This window comes from Apium graveolens, chromosome 4 (genome assembly GCF_009905375.1).
Source record: "Apium graveolens cultivar Ventura chromosome 4, ASM990537v1, whole genome shotgun sequence".
In the NCBI taxonomy this organism is placed as follows: Eukaryota; Viridiplantae; Streptophyta; class Magnoliopsida; order Apiales; family Apiaceae; genus Apium; species Apium graveolens.
In genome coordinates, this window is record NC_133650.1 from 2,854,039 (window position 1) to 2,876,598 (window position 22,560).

Genomic DNA, 22,560 nt, shown 5'->3' on the forward strand with positions numbered 1-22,560 from the left:
AAAACACAACCACCAAACAATATTCACATTTTCCAGCAAAGAACCGCCATTATAGATTTTGTTTCCGGTCACGAAACTCAAATTTTGTTACTACCAAATTCTTTCGTCAACAAAAAGAATTTGATTCTATTTTTCTTGAGCTCAATGAAATATGTGCTCTACATTCTCTGCGGGTTAAAGATATTGCGGATATCATAATGGAGAGGTCGATGGAGGCTGGGGATGAAAAAGGATTGCGAGCTCGGTCTAAGCAAAATCCCGTCTGGTCATAAACATGAATTTAAGAAAAGTTGCTGCCTGAATTAGTTAACGGTTTGAAATCATTTGTTACAATATTTGTGTGCAATTCAATTTGTCTTTCCTTGTTATTGGTTCATATTCATTTGTAAAGTAGCAACATACGATTAACTTTATTAGCCCGACATAAATTGTTGTACTTTCTTTATTTGATTTCAGCAATGTTGCAGTATATTATATATATATATATATATATATATATATATATATATGAATTTCCTAAATATATATATATATATGAATTTCCTAAAAACTCATCTATGCTATTTTGTTTCACTTTCTTCATTAATAAAACGGTTCAAGATTTACAATTTTTTCCTGCATTATCTGCTAATTTTGTTTGAAAATATCTGTGTTGCTGTATAGAAATTAGAATCCCGTCTCCCACCGCCAGTAGAAGCAAATTAAACTGTCCAAATATTTATTTGAAATTGTATACAAAAAGTTGAACATGAGCACAAAATAGAGACCTTCATGTCATTTTTGGTGATCAGGGGATCTCAAGCATCCTTTAGCCCCATCTAGTTCTACTTATATTATTGTGCTTCCTAAGCGAAACTAACTTTGATATTGTCTTCTCTGGATCGAGTCAGTCAAATTTATTTTGATCACATCCGAAAAACCCTTATACTAATGGAGTTTTCTGACTGATTACATGCTAGCGCTCTAACCCTCTCTTAATGCATGTGACACACCCAATAGTAACATAAATTTCTCTTTTTGTTCTTGAAACAAAACAATTCATCTAAACAACAGCCAGTAGTAGAGGAAAAGAAGACATCAATGAATTGTATAAACGCCAAGGTTTTACATCTCTACAAATGAAATACATTCTTTTTAGTAAACAACAGAATTACTGCGATTTCTGGTACAAAGTAGACAATATATACCTCTACTTACTGTATTTGAGGACTCAGCCAGGCACCATACTGGTCTTGAAGTTCTTGAGGATGATCATGATGACTAAGCGTTACAAATGGCTCGATCTCTACATCATATAAGTTAAAATCAAGCATTCAAAGAATTACCATCCCTAACATAATTACTCACAATTGTGAAAGTTGTTGATAAGGATCTTGAATTTACCTTTGGGTAATAGGTTATCAATAATTTTATTGTAGAACTTGATTCCAGCTAAATTGACTTCTCCAAATCTTCCCTCTGAAGGTGATATATTAAAAATTTTATCTGTTTTATGTGATCTTATGAGCACCATTGATACAATTTAAATGCAATAAAGCAAGCAGATTAACTAAGAGATTCTAGAGCGCGTACTAGGTAGAACTCTGGACCAAAAAAATTGAGAATCTGTATGCATTTACCCCAAGAGAATCCAAAATTTGGATGTCTTCCTACAATCATTACATAAGTCATAGAATTTCTCCAAAAAAAAGAGTTAACATACCAGCTGTATGGGTGAAAGCATCCCAGTTACCGAGACCTTTACCATCTGCAAGATATCCTCCTTCAATCTGCAGATTAAAATATGATACAACTTATTGTTGGCGGAACAAGAGGGGGCTAGCCTAGGCTACAGGCCCAGCTGAATCAGTAGTTTTTTTACAAACCTTGTTTTGAAGTAAAAAAAACTGCAGATTAAGCCCTGATTGACTTCCGAAAACTAACAATTTTTCTTGGTTCTGCCTCCATATATATGGAGTGATTCGGCTGAGAACACTTTTCACCGTGAGAACAATTGTTCCTCACTCTTATAAAACATAGGAATACACATTTCTCATAGACTGTTCTGCACTTATTCCAAACAATTGTTGCTACAGTTTACTATTCTAATCATAAAACGTGTTATTCATAGAGTGCGATATTTAAAAACTAAAAAAAAGAAGAGAAAAACAAAGAAGAAGGCTCGCCTGATAAGAGGAAGTGGCAGTTCCAAAAAGAAAACCAAGTGGAAAATCTGATCGTTTAATTTCTTCTTCTTCTTCAACAAATCCATTGAAGCTTAAGCAAAGATAGGCATGCAAGATAGTAGTAAGGAGAAGACGGAGACTCTTAACTTTCATGTTTATCAGATTATGTTTGGTAAAAGTCTCTTAGGATTATAATATGTGCTGGCTGGCTGGCGGCCTTCTGGCTCACTCAAATTATGGCTGAGACTTGAGAGAGCGTGTCGACTTGTCTAAATTTCTCTTGATGCTCCTTGCAGCACAACAACTTGTCTAAAGTAGTAGATGTGTAAGATGCAGTTGAGTAAAAAACAGCAGAAACCACTATGTTCATAAAACTATCTTATCAAATATCCAAAGCCATCATCTACATATCTTATTTAATCTATTATTAGGCTTCCCGGACAGCTGATAATTTGTTTGATTTATTATGTAGCAGCACATTGTAATTATCCGTATATTACAGCTAGTTGTTGAGGAATATAAGACATTACTGACCTGTATATATAAGCACCAAGGTTTTACAACTTTACAAATGAAACATATTCCTTTAGAAAAGGTATAAAACCACTGCAATTTTAGGTTCAAAGTAGACGATATGTACCTCTACCTATCCGTACACATCTACCACAGTAATTTTAAAGTGAATTTGTCTTGCAATAGATCTTCATGTGCTTCTTCTTTCCTGCTGAAGCTGTTATTTCCAGTCAACAAACTGTTATACGACATGGAAGAGAGCTCAGGGATACGATCAAGTCTCTGCGGATTCACATAGTACAGTCCGAATCTCACATCATATCCATGTTCCCGTTCAAAATCATCCAAAAATGTCCATGAAAAATACCCATGCACATCAGCGCCATTCCTATTATTCCCTCTCAATTCTTTACATTGGGGGACGGGGGCTCGGCAGGCAGTTTAATGCTCTTATTAAATATAGTTGCCTAATTTTACATTTCAAACCAGAGACATACCAACCAACAGTGAATGCTAAGGCCCTACTTGCAGCGTTTATATCAATCTTTTTATCTGTCATTGACTCGTATTAGGTTCCGATAATGACAATCCCAATAGAACCACCTTGTTGCACCTGCATCAATATACCTTTGATTTTCTCACAAAAGAACTACAAAGATTTTTCAGTAGGAATCATGTATACACGGTCACACAACACTGAAGGTATAAGGACACCTGAAAATGCTCATGGTATAGTTTAGCAGCCTTGGCATGGCAGAGTACCATGTTGTGCATTGCAATAAGAGGCTCCACATCTGAATTTCCAACAGAGCAGTTACCAAGACGCGGAGGATAAATGCCTTTTTATATAGGCATTCATTATGAATAAGTCCGGTTCATTGATTGTCATCCAATGCTTTACCCGATCACCAAAACTTTATTTGAGGACTCATCCAGGCGCCATACTGGACCTGGAGTTCTTGAGGATGGTCGTGATGACTAAGCGTTACAAATGGCTTGATCCCTACATGTTAAAATCAAGCATTAAAAGAATTTTATCATCTACTTATATTGGCAATTGTGAAAGTTGTGGATGAGGTAAAGGCACCTTTCAGTAAGAGGTCATCAATAATTTCATTATAAAACTTGATCCCAGCCAGATTTACTTCTCCAAATCTTCCCCTGAAGGTGATACATTTGAAAACATAAAAATTTTGTGTGATCATATTAGCACCATTAATATTATTAAAATGCAATAAAGGGAGCTAATTAACTAAGAGATTTTAGAGTACATACTAGGTAGAACTCTAGACCAAGATATCTATAATCTGTATGCATTTACCCCAAGAGAATGCAAAATCTGGATGTCTTCCTACGGTTATAACAGATGTCGCAGAACTTTGTAAGAGTTTCTTTATAAAATGCGATTTTTTTTTAAATTAACACGTTTGATTTATTAACAAATTGATTAATTAACAATTAAATTAGCCCAATTACGAATTAACCAATTAAATTCAATTACAGATTTGATTTATTAACCAATTGATTAATTAAGACGTTTTAATTATGCGTGGAGTAGCGCACACGTTTCCTCGAACCTATATAATATCGTATCAGGCTTAGGGTTATTATTCATTCTATATACACCACACAGCCGCCTCCCAAACACAAACCCTATCTTCTCTCTGTTCCGGTGATAATTCCTTGCTACGTTCTAGTTCGCCGAAGGTATTGTTCGCGTAATATCGCCGTCTTCTCGTTTTATTCTAGGAGGCTAACGACTCGCACATACGGTAAGGACCGTAATAACTTTAAGGAGACAGTTATACGACTGGGCTCGAGAATTTTTCCTATCCTTTTTGTTGTTTTCATTGAGGACCTTCATGGTATGTAAATGATTTGCTTATGAGGGACCATAAGTAGTGAAATTTAGTATGGATGGGGATGATGATAAGTCGTATGCAATAAATGTTGATGGTGAGTTTGGCATGGATGAGGATGATGATAAGTTGTATGCTTGATAATGGACTTGAATGGGCTGAAAGAACCGGTAGACACATTGGTATAAATTATCATCATATTGGAGATGACGAGGAAGAATAAGATTATAATTAAGGAAATTTTATAGGTTTACATAAATTTTGTGCAGTTACAATTATCCCATGGTTATGATATCAAAATTTGTTTTTTGGAACAAATTATATAACATGGTTGCAATTTGAGGTATTTGAATATTTTAAGAAAATATTTAGTTTGATTCGTTTTGTGGCCGTTAAAATAGTATACTCCCTGCCAACTAATAATTTATATGTATTGTTTGAATTTTTGTGATCTAATTACCGAGTTTTAACTGAAAATTTAATATTCATATGATTTAAAATAATTATAAAAATTATAAAAGTTAGGGGACTGTCAAAGTAAGCAAGGTCACATTGTTTACCAAATTTTAGTACAATATGATACATGTAACACTACTCATTATATACTTTCTGAAATCATACAGAAATACAACAATTTATTCAACCTAAATTTTAAATAATTTTTACAATTCAAGAAGGATAGTAAAAAGTGTTTTAAAATTTGATTGCATTTAATTAAGATTTCAATAACTACAACAAAATCTGGTGATATCAGAATTTTAATATATCCATCAAAATTTATTTTTTGACAAATTTAAAGAAAATTTCATTAAATTACAAGAACTCACGTCCAAACGTTCAAAAAATAAGAAACCCAAATCTCATCTGGAAAAAAGCCTCAAAAGTGTGCTGGCCATAAATGGGCCTTTTTTCCTTGGCAATTCGGCCCGACTATAAACTCGAAAAATTCGAATAAAAATCCGATTCGGCCCGGATAAAAGTCCGGAATTTTCAATAAACCCAGATAAAAATTTAATTGTTTAATATTAAATTTTAATATATATATAATATTAAAATAATTTTTTTATAAACTATATTATACTTTTAGATGTAAAACAAGATATATTTGGTTAGATTGCCCATTTTATACCGTAAATAACAATCAACAATAGAGATTTAGATTCATATTTAAGAACAGTTAAATGCAATATAAAAGAAGAATTTTTATTTCGGTATCTAAACTACTGTTTCTCATAATTAAAAATATTATTTCATTAAGTATCTAAACTACTCATGAAGAGATATGAAAAATTAAATAGTGTTTGACATATAAATAGATAAAAACAGGATAAAAGGCTGGTTCGGCCCGACAGCTGACCTCTTTTCTTTCTTAATAGGAAGCCCAGGTCAACCCGATTTTTAAAAAACTCAGTCCGATCCTCTTTTTTAAAATATTTCTAATACATTGTTTACATGATATAAAACTTAATTTTTTAGTAGTGATTAATTAAAAAAAATATATTAAATCTAAATACTTGAACAGTCAATTACACACAAATTTTATTTATTATAATTTAATATGAATTAGACTTTGACAGATACACAAACATAACGCGTAACACTGTATTAGTATTTAAATTTTGGTGTACAAATACGAAACTAAACGGAGAGAATTAGTGTTCATTTTGAGTATAAAACATAACCCGAAAGTAAATGAACTATCTGCATCATGATGTTCGCAAATGCATCAGTTGAGCTCTCAGTTTGAAGGTCTGCATAACTTCTTACTTAAAATATGACATTTCAATTCCAGATTTAGGAATTAGGACTAACATGTAACAAATGCACTTGTCAAATAATCAAGCAGCTCTATGATTTGCACATGTTAGCATCCAAGTGCCTTTAAGTGCTCAGGTCTGACGAAAAATGGCATCAAACAAATGCCAGATCATACTCTATGTGCTCATTCATATTTTTAACTACACTGCACTTCGATTACCTGTATTGAGGCAGCAGCTACATAAATCGCTAAAACGATCTCGATTGTGGGAAGTTTCCGATCCGGTTAACGGCAATGAGAATCTAATTCATTATTTATTAAATTTCATACATTCCCTTTAACCCGGTTGAAATCCTATGATCCAAAAAGTTCCTAATATGCACACAATCAATAGTCCATGCCACTATTGATCTATCATATTTCACACATGTAAACGCATATAAAACATTTAAAGTAGAACATGATATTTCCAGGATTCTAAGTCTCATTCCATATCAAGTTCAATATACAGAGTATCATCTTGGTTACACGTCACTGTCCCTAGGAGCCTATTACAACATTTATGCTCTTAGTGAGTTGAAGATGTGGTACAATCTGTGTAGAAACAAACCAATATGTGTATCAGAGTAACAGAAAAATGGAGAGAAGGATATAATCCGAGTCCAGTGCGGAACTGTCTCCTTAGAGCTTATTAGCCATCATCGTCGTGTGCGAGTGAAAAGCCTCCCATGATAAAACGGATTGCAGTGATGTAGAACAACACTCTCAGCGAGCTTGAAACAAAGCAAGAAATTATCACCGGAGGAGAGAGAGGTAGAGTTTTGTGTTTAGTGGCGAATGTGTTTTGGTGTATCTAACCCTAACGCCCTAGAGATGTTTATATAGGTGTAGATAGACTTTTGCGCTACTCTTTTCCATAATTAAATATCATTAATTATGAAATCGGTATAATACTTGCAACCTACTCTATTCCATAAATAATCTGAAACAAAATCAGATTAAATATATCAAGACATACACCATATCAATTAATCTGAAATAAAATCAAATTAATTTATGCCATAATATTTGAGCTAAATTCTAGTGGAAAATAAAAATTTCCATTATTAAGAGAATATCATCATATCTCACACATCTTTTAGTCATAATGCTCAAAATATGACTTACCAATATGGGACTTATACCCATATTTTCCAACAATCCCCCATATGGGTGAGATTAGTGATCTTAGTAGCACACACCAGACAGACAAACAGGCAGACATAAGGTTTGACTTGGTGATAATTTCTTCGATCTGATATAGTATACGATAGGTAGAGAATGCTCCTTGAAACTTCGCTCGAGTAAGCATACCGACTTTACTTGTAGACAATAGACGTGCTTGTCCTTAAAATATTCGACCGTTTGTGTAAATGATGATATACTTATCACTATATCTTTTCTGACTCGTTCAGCTCTCATGGGTATGTCCATTTTGGCCATGGAACATCGTCCTGGTTCTGCAGGAGTTTTTAAAGAATTGTGCATCGCAATTCTCCTTTGAAGCGACCCCACTTCTCTCCTACATAGGTGATCTTTGTCTTATAGAGTAACCCGCGTTTACTCAACTGAATTTCATATATTCAACATTTTGAACTCCATGTATTCACCGAAAGATCATTAAAAGCTCAGAAGCTTAACCTCGTACCTTACGGGTCTCACTGTTTCTCATCATAGGAACAGGCCAGGGGTTACCCCCACAGTGATTTGGTCATCATGATTTAGTTGTCCCGTTGAACCAAGTTCTTAGGATCTCCAGTCAGTAATGGTTGGGTGTCCACCATGATGCCGTTAAGAAATAGGCTTAAGGCCCGTCCCTCTCGATGATTTCTCAACCAGTTCTCTTGATAATCCTTTGGTTAGCGGATCCACGATATTATCCTTTGACGATATATAATCAATGGTAATAATTCCGGTTGAGATTAATTATCTAAAGGAACTATGTCGTCATCGTATATGCCGAGACTTTCCATTATACATCGTGCTATGTGCTCTGCAAATTGCGGATTGACTATCACATTGTATCCCTATTGCAGTCACATGCTTTGGCCATCTTGGAATATCCTTCAGAAACTGGCGTAGATATTCAGCCTCTTCAGCGCATTTATCTAGTGCCACAAACTCAGCTTCCATCGTGGAATGAGTTATCACCATTTGCTTGGAGGATTTCCATGATACTGCTGCTCCGGCTAGTGTAAATATGTAGTCACTCGTAGACTTTAGTGCCTTCTTGCTAGATATCCAGTTTGCGTCAGTATATCCCTATAATACTACTGGATATCTACCACAGTGCATTCCATAGTTTCGAGTTATCCTCAAATACCTCAGTACTCTTATGATTGCTTTCCAGTGATCAGCTCCCAGATTACTCGTAAATCTACTCAACATGCTAATTGAGTATGCAATGTATGGTCTTGTACAACTCTTAAGGTACATCAGACTTCCGATTATTCTCAACTATTTCACTTGGGAGACTCCCACACCTTTATTCTTGGATAGATGTAAAGTCATATCCACATGTGTCCAAGCTTTCTCAAAGTTATCCTTAAGAAATTTTTTTAGGATCTTGTCAACGTAATGAGGTTGACTTAGTGCGAGACCCTCTGATGTTCTAGAAATTTGAATTCCTAGAATAACATTTGGTAGTCCCATGTCTTTCATGTCGAATCTTGATTTCAACATGTCCTTAGTAGATTTGATCACTTTATAATTGCTTCCGGCAATACGTAGATCATCTACATACAATGTCATCATGACTTAACCGTTATAATTTTCCTTGACATAGCTTTTCTCGTTTTCCTTGTAATAGACACAACTATCACATTCATTGATTTTGAAGCCATTTTCCAGCACGATCTCATCAATTTTTTCATGCCATTTCATAGGCGCTTGCTTTAGACCATATAGTGATTTCATTAATTTACAGACTTTTCTCTCTTGTCCAGGGACAACAAACCCTTCAGGTTGTTCCATATAGATTTCCTCATCTATATCCCCATTTAAAAAAGTTGTTTTCACATCCATCTGATGTACTGTTAGATTTCACATTGCAGCGATAACAAACATCATCCTTATGGATGTTATTCTCGTTACAGCAGAATATGTATCGAAGTAATCAAGGCCTTTATGTTGCTTGTATCATTTGATTACAAGTATGGCCTTATACTTATCGATAGTGCCATCGGTTTTCAACTTTTTCTTGAACACCCACTTGCTACCTAATGGTTTATAACCAGTTGGCAAATCTACTAATTCCCAAGTATGATTCTGCATAATCGAATCAACTTAGTTCTTGATGGCCTTTTTCCACATAGGCCCATCCGGTGAGGTAACCGCTTCCTTATAGGTTTTCGGATCACCTTCTTCGAGCAAATAGGTCATAAAATCAGACCCATAGGATTTCTCCGTACGTTGTCTTTTGCTCTTTCTCACAACCCCCACATTTCCGTCTTCACTCTCTTCACTCTCATTATTATCATCTATAGACTCATGAGTTCGTTTAGACGTCGTAGGTTGTTCGTATCCTGGATTACATGGAAATGTTGTCTCAAAGAATGAGGCGTTCCTTGATTCCATGATGGTATTCTTTTGAATATCAGGAATCTTAGATTCATGAACGAGAAACCGATATGCAGTGCTATGTGGAGGATATCCAATGAAGATACAATCCACAGTCTTTGGACCAATCTTCACCTTTTTAGGTGTAGGGATTAGTACATTTACAAGGCATCCCCACACTTTCAAGTGTTGATAACTTGGTTTCTTCTTCTTCCATAATTCATAAGGACTTACATCCTTATTCTTTCGCATCGTAATATTTAAAATATTATTTGCGCTTAAGATGGCTTCCCCCCACATCGACTACGGAAGTCCAGAGCTTATCAACGTTGCATTCATTATCTCTTTAAGAGTGCGATTCTTTCTCTTAGCCACACCATTTGACTGAGGGGAGTATGGTGCAGTGACCTCATGGATTATACCATGTAGTGAACAGAATTCCCCAAAGGGTTCAACATATTCACCTTCACGATCACTTCGTATTGTTTTAATTTTCTCAAATTGTTGTGTCTCAACTTCTTTCTTATAGATTTTAAATTTATCTATAGCTTCATCTTTGCTTTTCAGCAAATATACATAGCAGTATTTTGTACAGTCATCTATGAATGTAATAAAATACTTGTTTCCTCCTCTTGTCGGAGCGAATTTTAAATCACATATATCTCTATGTATTAGTCTAGCAATTTGGTATTTCTTTCCACACGTTTAAATGATGATCTCGTTAATTTTGCCTCAACACAAGTATGACACTTATGTTTTAAATCAATTGTTAATTTTGGTATGTATTCTTTTACACTTAACCTTCGTAAAGTGTCGTAATTAACATGTCCTAATCTAGCATGCCATAAATTAGGAGACTCAAGCAAGTAAGCAGAATAATTCTTCATTTCATTATCGTCCTTAATGGACATAACATTGAGCTTAAAAAGCCCATCGGTTACATAACCCTTACCTACAAACATACCACTCTTAGACAAAACAACTTTATCTGACTCTATTACAATGTGAAAGCCATGCTTATTCAACATAGAACCAGACACCAGGTTCTTGCGAATATCAGGCACAAAAAGTACATTCTTCAAAGTCAGATTCTTTCCAGAGGTCATCTTCAGAATCACCGTGCCTTCTCCTTCAATCGTAGAAGTTGCAGAATTACCCATGTAGAGCTTCTCACCGGCATTAGAAACTTTGAGGCTAGAGAAAATCGCCTTGTCCGAGCAAACATGCCTTGTAGCTCCAGTATCAATCCACCATTCCCTTAGATTTGAGCCAACGAGGTTTACTTTAGAGATTGTAGCACATAGGTCTATATCACCTATCTCCTTGGACACATTTTTAATCATGTTTGCTTCCTTCTTCTTGTTGGGCTTCTTGGGGTTCTTGCAATCGGCAGACCTATGCCCCATTTTATCACAGTTGAAACACTTTCTTTGAAACTTGGACGGCTTCGAAATTCCTCCTTTGGGTGCTAGATTCCCCCTTTCCCAAAATTGTTCTCCTTGGGCTTGGAGCTCTGATGCTCCACCACGTTTGCCTTTTCAGTGGCAATATTAGTTTTCCTCTCGGATCCTCTGTTGTCTTCTTCGATACGAAGTCTAACGATAAGATCTTGCATAGAAATCTCCTTACGCTTGTGCTTAAGGTAGTTCTTGAAATCTTTCCAACCAGACGACAACTTTTCAATCACAGCAGCAACTTGTAAGGACTCACTTATGACCATCCCCTCAATATGGATATCATGGACGATCACTTGTAGTTCTTGCACCTGGCTGACCACAGTCTTAGAATCCGTGATCTTGTAATCAAGAAAGCGACCAACGATCCACTTCTTTGCCCCAGCGTCCTCGGTTTTATACTTATGGTCAAGTGATTTCCATAAGACCTTAGCTGTTTTTTTCGAGCAATATACGTTATACAATGAATCAGCCAAACCGTTTAGCACATAGTTCCGACAGATATAGTCGGCGTACTGCCAAGCATCCACAACATACACAGACTGCATATCACTCTCAGCAGTGAGCAATGGTACTTCCTCCTTGATATATCAATCAAGGTTTAGAGTGGTCAAATAGAACATCATCTTTTGCTGCCAGCGTTTGGAGTTCGATCCATTGAACTTTTTAGGTTTCTCAGCGTATACAACAGGCACAGCAGGATGAGTAGGCGCTACAGGATGCGTACGCGCAACAGGTGGGACAGTCGTAACAGGTGTCTGTACACCAGTATTATGTCCAAGAGGCACCTGGAAGTGTCCAGCGACAGTATGTCCCCAAGGCGTTCTTCCCCAAGGCACATATCCCGAAGGCACATGTCTAACCGACGGCTGACCCCCATCAGGTACCAGTACCTGTGCATTAGGGTTTAGCGGCGGTTGGTGATCCCCATCAGATGTTATAACATGTGCGTTGGGATCAACCACATCGTTACCAGTCATATTGTTCACGTTCTCCATAAGTCTGTTAAAACAAAAATCACGCAAGACAGATTTGTCGGTCACAGATTAAACAAAATAATAAGCCTTAAGATTGTGGTACAATCTGTGCAGAAACAAACCAATATGTGTATGTGTGTGTGAACAAAATGAACAAACAGAGTAACAGAAAAAGATGAGAGAAGGGTATAATCCGAGTCCAGTGTAGAACTGTCTCCTTAAATCTATTAGCCCTCACCGTCGTGTGCGAGCGAAAAGCCTCCCAGGATAAAACGGATTGCAATGATGTAGAACAACACTCTCAATGAGCTTGAAACAGAGCAAGCAATTATCACCGGAGGAGAGAGAGGTAGGGTTTTGTGTTTAGAGGCGAATGTGTTTTGGTGTATCTAACCCTACGCCCTAGAGGTGTTTATATAGGTGTAGATAGACTTGTGCGCTTCTCTTTTCCATAATTAAATATCATTAAGTATGGAATCGGTGTAATACTTGCACGGTACTCTATTCCATAAATAATTTGAAACATAATCAGATTAAATATATCAAGACATACACCATATCAATTAATCTGAAACAAAATCAAATTAATTTATGTCATAATATTTGAGCCAAATTCTAGTGGAAAATAATAATTTCAATTATTAAGAGAATATATTCATATCTGACACATCTTTTAGTCATAATGCTTAAAATATGACTTACCAATATGGGACTTATACCCATATTTTCCAACAGAAGATCCCATAAGAGCCACTTGCAACATTTTTGTGCACCCTCTGATTTCAAAATAAGAGCAAAAATAGGATCTCTTGGAGATGATCTAACCAACATAACCTATACATCAAGTAAAATATAAATCACTTCATTCAGCCTTCACTTCATAACAAACAACATCAGGGCCTTCACTTTCCCATTCATGATCCTACACATCATTGATAATCAAAGTTACATTAATGCAAAAGACGAACTAGAAAACCAACAAGATATTTGATTCTACAAATGCACTTACACCAATGCAACCTCGGTGTGGGAAAAAGAGAGTGACTTTATTTGGAATATAGTTATAATTGAATTTATAATGTTAGATAAACTAGGTTCTTCAGTAGAACATAGAGTAGAATTTCTCAACCGCTGTATGGGAGAAGAGAAAATAGTATCAACTAATAAAAGTGATAAATTACAACATCTATCATTCAAATTTATATTTCCTATTATTAATCCAACGTATAACTATACTTATAAGGAATATATAACTTGACCTAGTTTGCGAACCACACAAACTAAATATCACCTAAACCAAAATTTTCCTATAATTTGACATGTATCAAAAGTTACTGATCGTTATTTGGCTTCCTAAATTCCAGCTGTTTTTCTTTTGTTGCAACAAGTAAGATCTTTTTATGCTTCATAATAACTACAATAAAGTACTTTATAATAAGTTTAATTAAACTGTCTTTCTTGATTTTTGCTTGCCTTCCTGGGCAATAACTTTATCTACCGATTCAGACCGCCCATGTTGAGAATACAATTACAAAATAAGCAGTACTTGAAAAGGTCATATAACTTGCATCATTTTATTGAAATAAAAGGAACTAAATCAAAAATCTGAAGACGGTGATAATTTAATATCTACATTACATACTAATTTTTCGAAGTAGAGAAACACATTTTAATCTTGTATAAAAATGTGAAAGTAGAAGGAGAGACACAAACCACACGCATGTTTGTTTTCAGGGGCGCACTAGCAAATATGAGCTTCTACTGAGGAATAATCGTCAACATTCAGGTTCCCGGATCTAACAAATTTTGGGAGATAGTGGCGGAGTTTGAAACTGCAGTTTATGAGAACAAACTCCCCCAATAACCTCTGACTGTATGAAACATGCTAAACAAAATGTGTATAACACAAACTGATTCAGTATATGAAATTAATAAGCTACAAACAACTGCAAACACAAGAAGTACAGAAAACCAGATACCTCAATTTTTTCCAGTTAACGCTGGTATGGTAAGGGGATGCTCAGAAGTTCATCTGAAATCTCTTCACTTTCTTCTAAAGCGCGGGTCATGATAGACTCCATTTGTCTAGACACAACAACGGAGTGGGGGTACCTTATGATTCAGCAAGACAAAGCTAAATTTTTAATTTCTGATGAAAAGTAATTTTGCATATAATATCAAACAACCGATCAGAAACTAATTCCTTCATTGCAGGGTCAAGTTCGCCTTTCATAAACCTGGAAGGTGTTTGCCCAACCTCGAATAAAAGCCCTTCTACTTGCTGGAAGACATGAACAACAGAGACAATTACAGAAAACATAAAGAGAGAACTGATTATCAAAGGCAAATAACTTGTCAAGAGTAAAAAAGTATATACATGTCAAAATTGAATAAAATCTTTAATTGGCAAAATATATCCACCAAACTTAACATTGTGGCAATTTCATGATTCTGTAAGATTCCAACTCTACCAATTATAACCAACTCGTTCCAATAAGATTGCGACAAAATAAATCAACTTGCGACAATCTAGTGATTCTAAATAGAGTTCAACATAAGTCGTGCATGTGAACATGTGATGCATCGATGTAATGGTATAAATGACACAGTTTATTAATACTAAAACTTTAACTGATGAACAAACTGGGAACACAAAGAACTTTCAATTGTTGTTGCTCAAAATGATTCAACAATGATAGAAATAAAAGAGTAATGACCACATCCATATAATATATAAAACTTGTTATGCCCAAAAATTGGTATAAACAATATTTAGATTGGGATTGATAAAAATAAGTCAAAATTGAGGAAGAAGTGCCTAAAATTAAGGAACATATAAGATTATCTTTCCATAAAAGAATAGAAGGCGCGCCCTATGTGATGAAGACGCGCCTTATTGAGAAAGTGGTCGATGAAAAATTATAGTTGTCCATGTGTGGGAATGCGCGCCCTTGAAAGGAAAAGAAGGCGCACCCTATTACTATGGAAATTGTAGAGGATTCCTAAATTGGGTCCTTCTAAGAGGAAAAACTTAGGGCGCGCCCTGAGTTGATAAAATGTTTTAGGAAGACTTCGACATGATTACTTGGATGGGCTCTATATAAGATTCACGAAAGATGGAGATTATTTTTACTAACCTATTTGATGCAGGTACTCTATTGAAGAACTCCTTCCTATAGCACATCTACAGGATAGGCGATGTCCGTGGTCAGAGACCTCCAGGGGTATGCCTGGACTGAAGGCCTCCTCCTGTAGTCAATGGGTGTCCTCATTGGGGATGTGGGGTGAAAATCTGGTGTGTGCTTTGGAAGCTCTATCTCTGTAGTCAACGGGTGTCCTCGTTGAGAGACTTTGGAGTATCCTGCACTTTGCACCCAAAATCTTGAGATCACTTATTTTGTAATCTGGTACGGGCTCCTTACCGGGGAACAAGGATGCGTCCAATATTTGGGGTGAACCACGGCTATACCTGCGTCTGCAGACTAGAGAAACAGCTGGTAGCGGAGGGTTATCCTTGGCCAGGGAGATGCCTTATCCGTGAAGTCTCGAAGCCGCGGACGAGCCTTGGGCCTTTGTGGTTAGGCCTCATCGGCAGACATTCCTAAAGCTAGTAGAAGACGGTTTCCAGTGGATTTCCCATTGGGCCTCAGGATAAGAAATCTAAGCCCATTAGGTTTCTTGTTCACCAAGAACTACGTGGGCTTGATCCCCTATAAATAGGGGTACGTAGGTAAATTGTAAGGGGTCAGACGCGAGAGCGCAAAGGAGCCACCACTAACCCTAAGCAATCTCAGCCCCCAATAATCACCACCACCAAACACTGTTCATCTTTTCTGACGAATACTGTTCATCGGATCCACCGGTTACTGTTCACTTTTCCGACGAAGAACCTCCATAACAGATCTTATTTTCAGCCACGAACCTCAAACTTTGTTGCTCCCAAATTCCTCCGTCAACAAATTGGCGCTAGAAGGAGGGGCTAATCAAGATCTGCATCTAGGAGGAAGGATGTCTCAATATCGTGATGGAAGTTTTTATGATGGAAGTTCTGAGGAAGATTCTGATCACGGCTATGAACATGAACTCTACGTTCCGCCAATGACTGATCGTCCCACTCCGGATGTTGGGGGACAGCTGTATCACATGGGCGATGTTTTGAATGGTTTCGATTCAAGGTTGAGCACCGTGAAGCGACGCAAGACCAGGAGGGGCCTTCGCCGCAGCCGTGCAACTCATGCACCTGGAAAAGCACCTATGACTGATAGGGATGCCTCAGCCGGCCACGGCCGCACCGGAGGAGAGCGTGTGTCGATAACCCCGTGGAGCCTGGACTATTCCAATGACACGTCCCCAATCATCGAGCTAATGGAGGAAGATGCTGATGGACGGGAAATCCTGCGGGCAAATAACCAGGGAGCCACCCATCCGCACCGGTCTGGACGTAGTCTTGAAGAACGTCGACAGGCGGAGTCGATGCCGGAGAATCAGCAACGGGGCTTCGCGGCTTTGAATGATCGCTTTGGGATCCGCTTGGGCGATGATGATTTAAGAATATTGTTGCTTGAATGGCAGAAAGAAGCTGATCGTGGAGATTTGACGCCCCATGATACAACGCGTGTGCCCCCGAATTCCCAGGAAAATTGGGAGTGGCACCGCGATCATGAGAGAGCTCCTCCCCGCAGATCGCTGGATCGATATGGTCGTGGGTATGGAAGCGATCGTTGGAGAAGACCTCAATGGAGGGGAAGAGGTGGAGGCCGAGATAGGTACTTAGATGGATACCGTCGTGATAATTACCGCGGCCACCTTGATTCCCGCTGGCATAATCGAGCAGACATCTATAACTATGCGGAACATGATGATCACATAGATGTGGAAAACTATGATCGCGGTATGGCTCGAGGCCGCGGTCGGGGTCAAGAAGAAAATCAGGGGAGAGATCAAGGTCGGAACCCCAAAGTAATTGTGATACCCGAAGACGCCCAGAACACGAACCAGCAACAAGCCCCTCCAGGGGGGGAACCAAATAGAGGTACCTCCAGTGCAACCCCAAGGTCCGCAGCCTCAAATACAGACCATTCCGGGTGTGGGAACTTTCAATGTGGGAGATCTGAAGAGGCTGCTTAACCACCTGAAAGGCAGAGTGACGGCCACAGCTGAAATCCCTTCCCCATTTTCGGTGGCGGTAAGAGAGGCACAGTTGCCGGCCGGGTATCACAACACTACTAGCGATCTCCATTTCCACGAAAACTCAGACCCCGTGGAATTCCTGGGTCGTTTTAATATAGAGATGGATGTATACCAAGTACCAGACTTGGCTCGATGCCGTCTCTTGGCAGCAACCTTTAGAAAAAGCGCCCAACAGTGGTTTTAAAAGCTCGGACCAGGAGTGATCACTTCCTGGGATCAGATGAAAACTCTGTTCCAAGCCGCAGTAAGATATGCGCCCTCTGTCATAACTCTTACCAATATTAGGCAAAGGGAAAATGAAAGCTTGACATCGTACTTTAAAAGGTTCAACGCTGAGTCTACCAGCGTGAGGGGGGCATCAGACGAAGCCCTGAAAAGCTTCTTAATCGCAGGATTAAGGGTTGTCTCGGATTTTTGGAAGCACTTACAAGGGAAAAACCCGGCTACTCTAGCAGATGTCTTTGCTTTGGCAGAATTGTTTAAAGCTATAGAACAATCTCTGGTAGAGGTACAACCGACTTTACAGGTAAGTCAGAGAAACAAAGCAACGAAGAGAGATAGGTCTCTAAGCCCAAGGTACAGAAAGAGCAGTCGAAGCCCAGACCGGGTGAATACCGCGAACACGAGGAGGGGATGGAGTCCTCCCTCAAACTATGACTACAGAACAAGCCGGTACACGCCTTTGGTCGTATCTATTGAGCATATCTTCGAGGTAAACAAAAACAGATGGCTATTTAGAAAACCTGAAGCTTTATCATCATGGAAAAGCAAAGACAAGAAAAAGTATTGCGAATACCATGAATCATCTGGACATAACACGCATGAGTGTCGATATTTAAAAGATGAGATCGAAGCACTTATCAAGGAAGGATACCTTGGTGAATGGATAGTCAAGGAAGTAAGGAAGCACAAGGATGACAGAGCAAAGGAAGAAGAAAGGCGAGCCCCGCGCGGGTCGAACAATAATACTCTGGAGGAAAATAAATTCGTCAGGGATGGCAGAATCCGAACAATCTATGGGGGAGATCCCGGGATGGAATGCAATAACCGAGCACTAGCAAGATACGCTAGGGAAGCTCGGTTCAGGCCTCTCACGGACATTCATAGGATGGAAACTCGACCGCCCAAAGTATTTAAGGGCGAGTCCATGGATATTACCTTCAGAGAAGCAGATGCCCGATGGGTACATCATCCCCACAATGATGCGCTGGTTATTTCCATCCAGATCGGAACCAAAAATGTCCATAGGGCCTTCGTGGATAATGGAAGCTCGGAAAATATCCTCTACTACAACACCTTCAAGAAGATGGGGCTACTTGATCGGGATATGTCGAGGGAAGATTCGAAGGTCTATGGCTTTTCGGGCGCAGGCGTTAGAGTCATGAGATCGATTCGGATGCCATGTACTTTGGGGGAAAGCCCGTTGTCGGTAACAAAGATGCTCGAGTTTAAGGTCCTGAATCAAGAATCGTCCCACAACGTGTTGCTGGGACGACCTTTTCTGCGGGAAATGAGGGTTATTACTTCAATCCACCACCTAACCATCAAATTCCAACGCCAAATGGGGTGGGGAGTATAAAGGGTTCTCAATATGACTCTCGGGAGTGCTACAGGCAAGCCATGCGAGGCTTTAGAAAAGACTCCCACGCCGAACATACATCAGATGACGATCAAGAAAAGAGCATTGAGCAACCGATCGAGGAAATCCGAGTCCATTATTATGTCGAGCAAGAAAAAGAGCGTCCCTCTGGGCTGCCCCCAGGAACGTTGTTCTTGGAAGACACAATCAGAATTGAGATGTTGGAAGAAGAGGAGGCATCGAACACCATAGTCCAAGCAGATTTCAGTGGGGAACGGTTATAAGGAAGATTCGACGTCTTGCAAAGCCTCGAACAAGATGGGCGTGAGGTAGATGCCCTTCTTCCTGAAGGAGCGCCCTTGCCTGCAAAACATATCAAGGAAGTTGATGCCCCTGCTATGCAGGGCGCGCCTTTTAAAGAAGTCAACGCTCCTTCTAAAGGGGATGCGCCTTCTCTACAGGACAATGAAATCCATGATTCGCCTGACCTGGATCCCTGGATACCAATGCCAATGGAGAAGATGGGGCCAGCAGAAGATACAATTGAAATCCCTGTCGATGAAAAAGATCCAAGTAAAGTTTTAAGAATAGGATCTCAGTTGGCACCAAGGTTGAAAGAGGGTCTTTCGATATTTCTCTTGGCGAACCTTGATGTATTTGCATGGAACCATTCTGATATGGTAGGAATTGATCCAGAGGTAATGTGCCACCGTTTGAATGTTAATCCCAAGCATAAAGGGATTCAACAAAAATGCAGGTCCGTAAGCGGAGAGAGAGCTATAGCCTTAGCAGAGGAAGTAGAGAGGCTCCTGGACGTCGGACTAATTCGAGAATCCTTCTACCCAGAGTGGCTAGCAAACCCGGTGTTGGTAAAAAAGCCTAACAGTAAATGGAGAACATGCGTGGATTTCACCGATCTGAATAGAGCGTGTCCAAAGGATAGTTTTCCCTTACCAAGAATCGATCAGTTGGTCGACGCCACGGCAGGACATGTCTTGCTCAGCTTCATGGACGCATACTCCGGGTATAATCAAATTCTCATGTATAAGCCCGACCAGGAGCACACCTCTTTTATTACTGATAGGGGACTCTATTGCTATATTGGAATGCCATTTGGTCTGATCAATGCCAGTGCCACTTATCAAAGATTGGTAAACAAAATGTTCAAGAAGCAGATTTGGAAGACGATGGAAGTATATGTGGATGATATGCTCGTAAAGTCTAAAAGGGCAGAAGACCACATCACCGACTTAGCTGAGATGTTCCATATTCTGCGAAAATATAAGATGAAGCTAAACCCGCAGAAGTGTGTGTTCGGTGTGGAATCAAGGAAATTCTTGGGATTCATGGTCAACCACCGGGGAATTGAGGCTAACCCGGCAAAAATCAAAGCTCTGCTAGACATGAAATCTCCCACCAGTGTCAAACAAGTACAGAGCCTGACAAGAAGGATTACGGCCCTAAATCGATTTATCTCAAAGTCATCAGATAGGTGCAAAGAATTCTTCAAGGCAATCAAAGGAAGAGTGCAGGATTTTCTGTGGACCCCTGAGTATGAAGAGGCTTTCCTGAAAATCAAAGAGCAGTTGGGAAATCCTCCGATGTTGGCCAAGCCAGAAGATGGAGAAATATTGATTCTTTACTTGGCGGTATCTGAATACTCCGTCAGCGCGGTGTTGGTAAAGGAAGAAGCAAGCCACCAGTGGCCCGTATACTATGTGAGCAAAAGGTTGTTGGATGCGGAAACCAGGTATACCAATATGGAAAAACTAGTGTACGCTCTTATTCTTGCGGCACGAAAGTTAAGACCATACGTTCAGGCTCACCGAATAGAAGTTCGCACCGCATATCCGCTTCGGCATATTCTACATAAACCCGAATCATTGGGGAGAATGTTAAAATGGGCAGTAGAGCTAGGAAAATTTGATTTGGAGTATTGTCCTCGCACGGCAATTAAGGGACAAGCGCTGGCTGATTTCATACTTGAGTTTGATGCTGAAATTGATGACAAGGCCATAGTGTTGGCGGAACCTACCTCGCAAGGGAGTTCTCATGATGGAAAGAGGCAGGAAATCCCACACCATTGGTGGATATTACATGTTGATGGGGCCGTGAACAACAATGGATCAGGTGCCGGGATTGTCTTGGTCACTCCGGAGGGGCACCGTTTGATGAGTGCTATCCATTTCAAGTTTTATTCTACTAACAATGATGCTGAGTATGAAGCTTTGATCCACGGTATAAAATTACCTCTGGAGGTGGGGGCCGTGAATCTGATAGTTCGGAGTGATTCTGAATTAGTTGTGAACCAGGTCAATGGAGGTTTCCAGGCCCGGGGACCGCGGACAGAGTTATATATGAGATGTGCGCAACGCCTATTGAATTTTTTTTTAAGTGCCAGGCTAAAAAGCGTTCCGCGAGAAGAAAATATTGATGCGGATGCTTTGGCCAAGATGGGGTCATAGATGGACAGCGTCCAACTTGGACAAATCCCTTTGGGAATCCAAGAAATCCCAAGCATTCCGGAGGTAGAGGTGTTTCAGACGCAAGAAGTCCCCTGAGAAAGCTGGATGACCCCCATTCATAACTATATTCAGACATGAGCTGTACCAGAAGACAAACTACAGGCTCGACGCCTTCGGTACCAGGTTGCAAAGTATGTTGAATATGACGGGATATTATACAAGAGAGGATTTAACCAACCACTGTTACATTGTGTGGATATGGAAGAGGGAAATTATATTCTCAGAGAGGTGTAGGAAGGGATTTCTGGAAATCACTCGGGGGGTGGTTCGTTGGCATTAAAAGTACTCAGACAAGGATACTACTGGCCAACTATGAGAGAAGCTGCCTTTAATTTTGTCCGGGCTTGTGATCGTTGCTAGCGATTCGCCAACTATTCCAACGCCCCGGCATCTACCATTACCTCATTGGCAAGTCCTTGGCCGTTTGCCATGTGGGGAATTGATCTCATTGGAGAGTTTCCCAAAGCGAAGGGGGGTGTAAAATACGCCGTGGTAGCTATGGACTACTTTACCAAATGGGCAGAGGCTATGCCACTGGCCATGATCACGGCAAAGAAAATAAGGGATTTTGTTTTCAATTCCATAGTATGCAGGTTCGGTATCCCCTAAAAACTCATCTCAGATAATGGGAAGCAGTTTGATAGTAAAGAGTTAAGGAAGCTTTGTGAGGACCTGAACATCAAAAATGACTTTGCCGCAGTTTATCATCCGCAAAGTAATGGTCAGACGGAGGCTATAAACAAAATCATAAAACATACCTTGAAGACAAAGTTGGAAGAGAAAAAAGGAGATTGGCCAGAGGAGATGCCCATGGTCCTCTGGTCTTACAATACGACTCCTAGATCGACTATAAGAGAAACCCCATTTCTACTAACTTATGGGTATGAGGCCATGGTTCCCGTGGAGGTAGGAGCTGGATCACTCCGGAGAGACGTGTTTGTT

The 22,560-nt window shown here is 39.3% G+C and overlaps 1 protein-coding gene and 1 long non-coding RNA gene across 3 annotated transcripts; one reads left to right on the forward strand and one right to left on the reverse strand.

Moving 5' to 3' along the window:
• Positions 1 to 1,074: 1,074 nt before the first annotated feature.
• On the reverse strand, positions 1,075 to 2,717 carry LOC141716596 (uncharacterized). Of its 2 annotated transcripts, XR_012573262.1 has the most exons (4): positions 1,866 to 2,717; positions 1,703 to 1,769; positions 1,384 to 1,458; positions 1,075 to 1,285 (listed from the first exon to the last, which is right to left on the reverse strand). It is a non-coding gene; the product is annotated as an uncharacterized LOC141716596 (long non-coding RNA). The 2 variants fall into 2 exon arrangements; XR_012573261.1 differs by having other exon boundaries at positions 1,384 to 1,769.
• Positions 2,718 to 17,734: 15,017 nt separating this feature from the next.
• On the forward strand, positions 17,735 to 19,093 carry LOC141717278 (uncharacterized). Its single transcript, XM_074519368.1, has one exon. The coding sequence runs from the start codon at positions 17,735 to 17,737 to the stop codon at positions 19,091 to 19,093; it is 1,359 nt and encodes a 452-aa protein (XP_074375469.1).
• The last annotated feature ends 3,467 nt before the right edge of the window (positions 19,094 to 22,560 follow it).

Excerpts from the sequence above, each read along its gene's own strand:
- LOC141717278 (XM_074519368.1), top strand. The coding sequence starts at position 17,735 with ATGAAAACTCTGTTCCAAGCCGCAGTAAGATATGCGCCCTCTGTCATA.